The sequence below is a fragment of the Choloepus didactylus genome, chromosome 2, assembly GCF_015220235.1.
Source record: "Choloepus didactylus isolate mChoDid1 chromosome 2, mChoDid1.pri, whole genome shotgun sequence".
Taxonomy (NCBI): Eukaryota; Metazoa; Chordata; class Mammalia; order Pilosa; family Megalonychidae; genus Choloepus; species Choloepus didactylus.
Genome location: NC_051308.1, coordinates 177,188,395 through 177,199,169, shown reverse-complemented (window position 1 = coordinate 177,199,169; position 10,775 = coordinate 177,188,395). Strand labels below are relative to the sequence as shown.

The 10,775-nt window shown below is 41.3% G+C and overlaps 1 protein-coding gene across 1 annotated transcript; it reads right to left on the bottom strand.

Moving 5' to 3' along the window:
• Nucleotides 1-9,079: 9,079 nt before the first annotated feature.
• Nucleotides 9,080-9,766, bottom strand: LOC119518953 (GTP-binding protein Di-Ras3-like). Its single transcript, XM_037816401.1, has one exon. It carries the CDS (start codon nt 9,764-9,766, stop codon nt 9,080-9,082), a length of 687 nt encoding a protein of 228 aa, XP_037672329.1.
• Nucleotides 9,767-10,775: the final 1,009 nt, after the last annotated feature.

Here is a 10,775-nt window from a genome sequence, read left to right as displayed (position 1 = left end):
TATTGACTTTTTCAAATAGCGAACTTTTGGTTTTGTTGATTCTATTGTTTTTAGTTCTCTATTTCATTTATCTTTGCATTAAGCTTTGTAATTTCCTTCCTTCTACTGGCTTTAGGTTAAGTTTGCTCTTGTTTTCTAGTTCTCCCAATTTTATGATTATTTACAAGTCTTTCTTCTTTTTTAATGTAAGCATTTAGAGCTATACACTTCTCTCAGCACTGTCTCCACTGCATCCCATAAATTTTGGTATGTTGTATTTTCATTTTCTATTCACATCAAGATATTTCCTAATTTTGCTTGTAATTTCCTCTTTAAACCATTGGTTTTCAAAGAGTAGTTGTTTAATTTCTAAATATTTGTTATTTTTCTATTTCTACCTCTGTTATTGATTTCTTGCTTTGTTATTTTGTGGTCAGAGAGCATACATTGTATGATTTCTGAATATCTGAATTTATTGAGACTTGTTTTGTGAACTAATATGTGATCTCTCCTGGAGTATGGTCCATGTGCAGTCAAGAAAAATGTGAATTCTGTTTTCATTGGATGCAGTGTTGTAAGTATGTATGTTAGATCTAGTTTATTTAGTGTATCATTGAAGTCCTGTACTTCTTTACTGATCTTTTGATGAGATGTTCTATCCATTATTGAGAGTGACGTGTCAAGTCTCCTATTATTAATGTATAACCATGAATTTCTTCTTTCAAATCTGTCAGTATTTGCTTAATATATTTTGGGGCTCTGCTGTTAGGTGCATATATATTTATAATTCTTACCTCTTCTGGTTGAATTGTCTCCTTTATCAATGTATAATGACTAACTTTGTCCGCTATAACTGTTTTTGATTAAAGTCTATTTTTGCAATATTAGTGTTGCCACCCCAGCACTCTTTCATTTATCACTTGCATGTATGTTTTTCCTTCCTTTCATCCTCAGCATGCCTTTAAGATGAATGTCTTGCAGACAGAATATAATTGGTTCATAAATTTTATCAATTCTGCCAATACTTGCCTTTTGAGTAGAGAGTTTAATCCATTTAAATTTAAATTCACTAATGATAATACAGGACTTTCTTCTGCCATTTTGCTATTAAGGCTTTGTAAGTCATAATGTTTTTATTCCTTACTTCCATTGAAGCGTACTATTATATTTATTTGATTTTCTGGATTGTACCATATTGAATGTCTTCTCATGTCATCTGGATATATTTTTCATCTATTTTCTGTGTGGTTACTATGGGGTTAAAATTTAACATCCTAAATATATAACAATCATTTTTGGTTTGATACCAACTGAATTTCATTAGCATTCATTTTTTTTTTTTTTTTTTGGTCCCTTCTGCCCCCTCATGTTTTTTAAATTGGTTACCACTTTTTACTTGGTACATTGTATGTCCTAAAATCTAGATTTATTATTGCTTTTTCTGCATTTGCATCTTAGTCCCTGTAGGAAGTAAGAAGAGGAGTTACATACCAAACAATGCAATGTACAATTGTGCCAGTTTGAATGTATTATGTCCCCTCAAATGCCATTATCTTTGATGTAATCTTGTGTGGGCAGACCTGTCAGTGTTAATTAGACTGTAATTCTTTGAGTGTTTCCATGGAGATGTACCCCACCCATCTGTGGGTGATAACTGATGAGATATTTCCATGGAGGCATGGCCCCACCCATTCAGGGTGGGCCTTGATCAGTGGAGCCATATAAATGAGCTGACAAACAGAAGGAACTCAGTGCAGCTGTGAGTGATTGTTTGCAGTGTAGCTACAGCCAAGAAGGACACTTTGAAGAAAGCATAGCAGCTGCAGATGAGAGAGAGTTTGAAGACAGCTGGTGAAAGCAGAGTCTTGCTCCGGAGAAGCTGAGAGAGGACAAATACCCCAAGTGCAACTAAGAGTGAAATTTTTCCTCTCTGCAGCTTAGAGAGGAATGTCCTGGGAGAAAGCCATTTTAAACCAAAACATTGGAGCAGACGCCAGCCACGTGCCTTCCCAGCTAACACAGGTTTTCCAGACACCATTGGCCACCCTCCAGTGAAGAAACCCGATTGCTGATGTGTTACATTGGGCACTTCATAGCCTTAAGACTGTAACTGTGTAACCAAATAAACCCCCTTTTATAAAAGCCAATCCATCTCTGGTGTTTTGCTTTCCGGCAGCATTAGCAAACTAGAACAACAATATTACTGGCATTTATAATTATCCAAATGGTTACCTTTACTGCAGGTCTTTATTTCTTTTTGCTGTTTTCATCAAATGCCTACTTTATTTCCTTTCGGCTTGAAGAACCCCTTTTAGCATTGCTTGTAGGGCTGGTCTAGTGGTGATGAACACTCTCAGCTTTTGTTTATCTGAGAATGTTTTAATCTCTCATTTTTGAGAGAGCGTTGCCAGATATAAAACTCTCGGCTGGCAGTTGTTTACTTTCAGCACTTTAAGAACTTCAACCCTCTGCCTTCTTGTCTCCATGGTTTCTGATTAGAAATCAGCCCTCTAATTGAGACTCCCATATATGTAACATGTTGCTTTTCTCTTGCAGCTTTCAGAACACTCTCTTGGTCCTTAACATTTGATAGTGTAATAAATATATAATGGGGTGCCATTTTTCTTTGTGTGTATCCTGTTTGCTGTTTTCTGTGCTTCTTGAATGTTCATATTCAAATCCTTTGCTAAGTTTGGGAAATTCTCTGTTATTATTTCTTTGACTATTCCTTCTGCCCCTTTCTCTTTTTCTTCTCCTTCTGGAACTACCATAATGCATACATTGGTGTGCTTGATGGTGTCTCATAGCTGTCATGGGCTATTGTCACTTTCAATAATTCTTTATTCTTTCTGCTCCTCAGCCTGACTCATTTCAATTGTCTTGTCTTCATGTTCACTGTTTCTTTCTTCTGCCAGCTCCAGTCTGCTTTTGATATCCTCTTGGGCATCTTTCCTTTCAGTTATTTCAGTCTTCAACTCCAATAGTTGTGTTCAGTTCCTTTTAAAATTTCTATCTCTTTATGTAACTCTCACATTGTTCATTCTTTATTTTTCTGATATCTTTTAGTTCTTTCTCTGTATTTTCCTTCATCTCTTTGAGCATTTTTAAGATTACTTTTTTAAAGGCTTTGTTTGGTATGCCCGCATTCTCATCTTCTTCATTGGAGTTTTCTGTATTTTTATACTCTTCTTTTGGATGGGCTGTCATTTCCTGTTCCTTGGTTTGTCTCGTACTCTTCTTGCACATTGTACTTTTTAATATTTTAGAATATTAACTCTGTGATTTACTCCCTGGAATGTCTCTTGCTTGGTATTCTAACCATCTGGTGATAAGTCTGAGATTTTTTTGTTGTCATTGTTCATTGGCTGTCCTGCTGAAGGCAAAGGCAGCATGCAAGGTTTTCCCTGTCTTTTTGGCCTCTTTCTTGTCCTGGGCTTTTGCTTGTTAGTTGTTTTGGAGTTCCCCTGTTTACAAGAGTTTGGTTGTCCCCTCTGTTTCTCAGGAGACAAACCTCTCTCTCCTGAGTATTTGACACCAGGAAGGCTTTGTCCCAGACAATCTGCCTCTATAGATCTTTACACTCCTTTTGTTGTCTCAAGCTGCTTTTTCCTGGTGGGTAAATTCTGGGAGGAGGGACAGCCAGAGAGGACTTTCTCAAGTCAGTCTTTCCTAGCCATAACAGAGCCAGGGACCCATGAAGTGGGTGATGACTGGCTCCAAAGTACCCTAGGGAAGGGATCAGGAGGGGCTCCAAAATCTTCTCCAGTGGTTCCCGAAAGCTGAGCTTTCCTGGCCTGCCCAGCAAATGCATCCCTTCAGCTAACTGTCCCCTGTAGCCCCAAGGAAGTGCTGCATCTTTAAATCTGCACTGCCTCCACCACTGTGTGGGGGGATGTTGAGACAATGGGTGCTGCTGCCTTTGTCAGTGTGAGTTATAACTACAGCTGCCCTCAGAGCTGAGAACCAGTGACCCAAATTTGCTAATCAAAAGTCATGATCAGTTGTTGGTCGTGCCCACCCTGTTGTTGGGAGAGAGAATTTTATGTCCCTTTTTGTCACCAGCAGCCAGCCAGGGACTGGGCCCTGTGGTAGCCTGCCATGAGAGTGGGGTACTTGCAGTGGTACCTACTGCATGGAGAGAACAATTTACAACAACGTCATCCTGTTGATGCCTTAATTTGGCCATTTTTATGGCCTAACAGCTATAAACTCATAAGCTAATAAATCTCCATTGTTAAAACCCCTCCATTTCTGGTACATTGCATTTCGTCAGGTTTATCAGATTAGAACAATACCCAAAAGAATTGAAAAAATATGTCCACACAACATTTTGTACTGAATATTCTTAGCAGCATTTTTGATAATAGCCAAAAAGTGGAAACACCCCAAATGTCCATCAGCTGATGGGTTGAGAAATTGATGAACTGTTAAAAAATGTGGTATTCCCATATAATGGGATATTATTTGGCCATAAGGAGAAATGAAGTACTTTTACATGTCACAACATAGATGAACCTTGAAATCATTATGCTCACTGAAAGACACCAGACATAAAAGTCTGCATAATATGTAATTTCATTTATATGAAATGTCCAGAATAGGCATAGATACGTGGTTGCCAGGGGATTTGGGATTGGGGGAATGGGGGAATGCGAATGGGTATGAGGTTTCCTTCTCATTAGTGTAAATTGTAGATCTTTTGTTATGATCCTACAGTTCTCTGAGGCTCTTTTCATTTCTTTTTAATCTATTTTTTTCTGTTGTTGAGATTTGTTAAATTCTATTGATCTGTCCTCAAGTTCATTGATTGTATCATCTGTCATCTCCACTCTACCATTGGGTACATCCAGTAATATTTTTATTTTGGTTATTGTATAGTTCAGTTCTATGATTTATATTTGTTTATTTTTTATTCTATTCTTTGTTAAGATTTTCTATTTTTTTTTTCATTTGTTAAGGAGAATTCGTAATTGTTTGCTCAGACATTTTTATGATGATGCTTTAAAATCCCATTCAGATAATACTAACATCCAGGTTATCTTTGTGTCTGTTGATTTTCCCTTCTCTTTTTCAACCAGGTTATGATTTTCTTGGTTCTTGGTATGATAGTTTCTATTGTACCTAGGACATTTTGATTATTATAATCAGATTGTATATCCTACCTATTCTTCCCATTGAGGTGTAGTGTGAGGGCCAGGAGGTGTGTATTTTCAGCTTCCACTTGGCTCCGCCTTTACCACTCCAGCAAATGTGGAGTACTGACACACTTGCCTCTTTACAGAAGGATGAAATAGAAGTTAAGCCTTCCCCTCAGCTCCACTGACACCTTCCTTGCAAATGTGGAGCACAGACACGTACTGCCTAATTGGAACATAAACTCAGCTTCCCAGTGGGCCTCAGTCATGAGAGAATGAGCAGACTGCCAACTAACTCAACTTGCACAGCTGCATTCAGTCTTACTGGTGCCAGTTGGATGTGGAGGCTCAGCTCCCCCACTGCACTCTGCTGACCTGGGGGTAGGGTGGCTGAGAAAACTAGAATGCCAATTTGATCTGTTTCCACTGGTCCTTCAGTCTTCCTTATTGTCATGTGGGGATAGGGGTTCAGCTCCCCACCAAGCACCCACTGACATAGGCATGGCGAGAAAATCAAGAAAATCAGAAAATTAGCTCCTTGCTTAGCCCTGTTCATACCACATGGCTGAGGGAATTTGCCACACTGGAATAGAGCATTAGCTCCCTGCTCTGTCCTGTGCTGACAATACCAGGAGGGGAAATCAGAGTAGAAGATTAGCTCCCAGTAGAGAGCAAGGGAAGGGGTATTTTGTTTTTGTTTTTTCTCCTCTTGGTGTTTGTCTAGAGTAGGGCTGGTATTGCCAAAAAGGTGTTGTGTTGTTATCATTTTCCTGATCCTTTGGCTAGGGGGAACTGGATTTTTTTTTTGTCTGTCAGTTGGTCATTCCAGCATCTGTAGCAGCCTGTTCAGGATATATGGCAGATAAGCCAGGAAACCTACCATTGTGTCCTTCCTCCAGGCCCAAGATTCTAACCAGTCTTCTTTCTCTCCACCCTTAAGTATTTTCCTGTGCCTTTTGTGTTATGGCCAGAGTTTTTTTAGGTATAAGAGGGAGGTCCTGGGAGGAATGGGGCTATAACGTCTTGGCTAGAAACAGATCTCTGTTGACAGCTTTCTAAGTGCTTGTGTCCCCCAGAATTCTGTCATGAGTACTATTATCTTGCTTTCTCTTCTTTCCCTCCATAGCCTTACCACAAGATGTTTGCTGAAAATTCACAAATCATTGTCTCCCTTTCCCAAGGTCAGTTCAGTTCCTCCCTGGAATCCTCCACCTCGCTGTCCTATAAGTTACCTGTTGTCCAAAATATAACTTATTATCCACATGTGAGTATGCATATAGCTATTCCCCTAAATAGGCTCTTCTTCCTTCATTTCTGAACTTGGTTAATGACTCATCCATAACTCACCCAGAAATCCCACTCAGAAACACATCAGTCACCTTACTTTCTCCCTCTCATCCAAACTCTAGTACATCACCATGCTCCGGCCATTCTCCTTACTAAATCCCTTTCCTTCCATTCCCCCTGGTGATGCCTAGAGCATTTACTCAAAATCTCAGTCCTGGACTATTCAAATAGCTTTCTCATTTGCCTCCTTGCCTCTTTCCAGCACATCTTTCACAAAGACTCCAGAGCAATCTTTTTAAAATATGCATATGATCAAGTCTGCTTAAGTCCTTTAGCAATTCCCCATTACCTCCAACAGATGAATCCTAACCCCTAAATTTTCAGACTCAACTCCCATAATTTGCTCCATCCATTTCTGGAAACATACTGTGATCTCTTAGAGCTATACTTTGTCCATGCCTTTGATCACACTGTTCTGGATGCCTGAAATGCCTTTTTTCTCTCCTTCCCTCATCTCACTCCTATTGGATCTAAAAGATTTCAGTCATGTAATCTCTTCTGGGAGAACTTTTCTGACTCCCCATGTGAAATGCTTCCTTCCCTGTTTCTAAAACACCCTTTATATGTTGTAATAGTTGATTTGCTTTTGCCTCCCATTTCGATTCTAGGGAAAGTCTGTGGGAGCTTCCTTTTCCTCCTCTGTATAATATGATTGGAGAACAGAAAGGATAGCTAGTAGTTTCTCCCTTTGACTGATCCTCTTGTAGAGGTCGTATACCATAGTGATTAAGAGTAGAGACTCTAAAGCAGAACACTTGGCTCAACATCCTAGCTCTGCCAATTACTAGTTTTGTGACATTTATCTGTCTCCTTCTGCAAAGTAGGCATGACAGTACTTCATTGGATTGTTCTGAAGATTAAATAATATAATGTAGAACATTGTCTGGCATGTAGAAAAATTGTATAAATGCTTTCTATAACAATGTAAAACTTTGGTTATCTATAAATGTTTGCTATTATTTTGCAATGCTCTAATATTTTACTCTACCTTAGCTGCAACAGTAAAAACATGTCCTTCCCTTTCAAATGGATAGTATTTTACACTCAAACACTTAGTAATCCCTTTGTTCGTCTACAAGAAGTAACAGTGAACGTAAGACTTTTTTCAAGGGGAATTCTCCTGGAAAATAGCCAACCTAGAGTATTTCCTTTTAGGAATGGAATTACTCCATTTGGGACATTAGCTAAGAATTGTTATTTTAAAAATAAAATACATATAAAGCAATATGGTAGTACCACTTAGGTATTTTCTTGTGGTTGAAAGTGATTAGGGAAAATCTGAGATTATTGATTAAAATGGAACACCTAAGGTGGTTTCTAAGCTCAAAAGTCTGTCTATACCACTGTGAAATGGAGTTTCATGATACCTTCCCAGTACTGTATGTCTTCCTGGAAAACAAGCCATAAAAAACCATTTTAAGAAACAAATTGCTCAAAAAATATTTGTTGAATAATGAAAATTTTATGGAATACCCACCCTAATTAAGAGGTACTCTAAAAAAGTGGGGAAAAAAAGACTACAAAGCAAGGGCATGCATAGATGTGTATTTCCTCACTCAAAAAATTTATGTTCAAGTATAAAATTAGTCTTTGAAAAGTTTTCCTTAAGCCAGACTTTCTAAAATTTCAAACCTCACACATTTCTCCACTTACTGTTCACTTCTGTCCCCACCTCACGCAGCCATTATTTCCTGAGAAAGACATTTGATACAGCCAAAAGCTGAGGTCTGTTTTTTCACCTGCTACCTCCAAGTTCTTCTGGATGTCAGTCCAGGAAAGGTTATGTATACAATTCAACTCTGCATTGCAGGGAACTCTTAAGAACCGTCTATTGGCCATTTTCAAGAGGGCAAACTTCTTGAGTGAAATTCTTATTAGAAAATTTATCAGATGTGGTTTAAATTCTAATACAATGATAATTTTTTGTTGTTGTCAGGTGAAAAAGAAATTATTACAGTTGATTACATGCAGAAATAGCTTTATTAAGTCACACAACACTTTTTTAAAACTACGTGGAGTACCCAAACATTTTTAAGTGATGTAAGAAACAACTAGCACATCTTTGGTAAGCAGGTTCAACTCTCAGAATTTTTTCCAGCCCAGTGATCAACTACAGATTATTCATTTCTTTTCCCTGTTTAGTGCATCTTTCTTACAGCAATTTGTCAAAAGTTTTGTTACACAAACACATTACTTAAACAAATACACTATGGAAATATCAGACAGTTACAGGACTTGAAATGATTAAAGTAATACACAATAATACTGCTAGTGTGGCATCTCTCAATTCAGTGCCATATATTATTCTCTTTTTAAAAACATTTTCTCTGAAGTCCCTCTGCCCAGATTTTATTTCTTTTAAATGCATCATGCTCTCCTTATTTTTCTCTTGTCAAATGTTAATGGTTTAGCAATTTGAATTCTCTTGGGTGAGAAAAAGAAAAGTCATTAACTCACAAGGGACATTTACTAACACCTGTGTGTTTTACAACCTAAGCCACAAGACATACTTGAAAACACAAAAAACAATCACATACAGGCGACACATTACACTGGGATTAGTCCCTGCTTTTTGCACAGCACATGGAGAGGCAGGTCGGGCCCCTGAGGCCCAGAGCTCACATGATGATGCATTTGTCCAGCAGCTTCTCGGTGTCCTTGGGCACCTCAGCTTTCTTCTGGGGGATCTGGAGGCAGCCAGCAGGCTTCTTCTCATGGGTCAGCAGCATGAGGAACAGCTCGCTCACGTTGACATCCATCTTCGCGGAGGTCTCCAAGAAGGCGCAATTCCACTCGAGCGCGCAGGCGGCTCCATCCCTCGCCGCCAGCTGGCGGTGGCTCTTATCACTCTTGTTGCCCACCAGCACGATGGGGCATTTGTGCAGTTTATTGCCTTTGATCTCGCAGATCAGCTCATAGAAGGGCTTCAGCTCCTCCAGGGTCTGCTTCTTGGTGACCGAGTAGACCAGAATGAACGCATGGCCCTTGGCAATAGCGTGGCGATTCAGGCCGGCGTATCGGTGGCTGCCAGCGGTGTCGGTGATGTGCAGAGCGCCCACGCTGTTGTCGCAGCTCATCACCTGGCGGTAGGTGTCTTCGATGGTTGGCAGGTAGGCATCGCCGAAGGTGCCGCGCACCCACCTCTGCACCAGCGCGCTCTTGCCCACGCCCGCGGGTCCGATCACCACCACGCGGTAGTCTTTGCTCCTTCTCTGGGGCATGAAAGTGCGGATGGTAAGCAGAGTGGGCAAAGGCCGCAGCCGCCGCATCAGCTGTTCCTTGAAGCCAAGGCAGTAGTTGCCCATTGTCAGGAATTGGCGGGGAGTTGCGTGCGCAACTTTCCCGGGACTTAGCCTTTGGTAGGCGTAGGCTAGGAAGGAAGAAAGGGAGAGTGAGAGACGGGTCCTAACTTTACAAGGGGTCAGGGCATCCACCTGGCCAGCTGCTCCTCGGAGACGGAGACCGCGGAGGACGCTGGGGAGGGTCCATGCTCAGATAGTACCTAAGCGGGACGAACAGCGTGAGTCTGGGAGAACACACACACACTGTGACGCTGGGTAGCGGGATGGCGCCACTGAGCGAAGGACGGGATGCACAGCAGACCCAACAATTTGCAGACCTGAGTTAAAGTGCTGTAGAGAATCCAGAAAGGTGGATGTTTTTTTTCTTGGAATGGAAAGGTATCCTTTTTATTTAATTCTCACTAACTACCCTTCAAGAAACCCCTCAACCTTAGATTCTTCATTTGGAAGATGGGGATAAATATGGAAAAGAGGGCGCACTCAGTTGAAGAGAAATCAGTGGGAAGAACTGACTATACACCGGGCTGAATGTTATGGAGGCAAATATTTAGAATCGCACCGCCAGGCTGGTTAGAACCACAAGACCCGGAAGATGAGGGAAAAGGAGGGATTTTTGGTGGTGGCGGTGGAGAGGGTGGTGGTGGTGATGGGAGGGAATCGACTGATGGCGGTGCTGCGAGAAGGCTGTGGGGTGTTCTGGGGGCAGCGTGGTGTGGCTGAGCAACGGGAATGGGAACAGATGACACCTGGTGCGAGCAGGGACCAGCGTCCAGTCGGGTGGAGCCGGGGAACAGGCCCAGGCGGCGCCCTTGCCCCCAGCGTGCTGTCACTGCTTTACCACTGAGGGCTAGCGGTCTCCACTCCCCTTTCCTCCTCTCCTTCCTGGCGGTAGACCCAGGCTCCGCGCCCACCGCAGGCGCCCCCTAGAGGCAGTGCAGGCGGGGAGCAGGAGACGCTCGCTCAGAGCCCCTTCCGACGACGCCTTACGCTTTCTCTTGCGGTGGCTCTCACA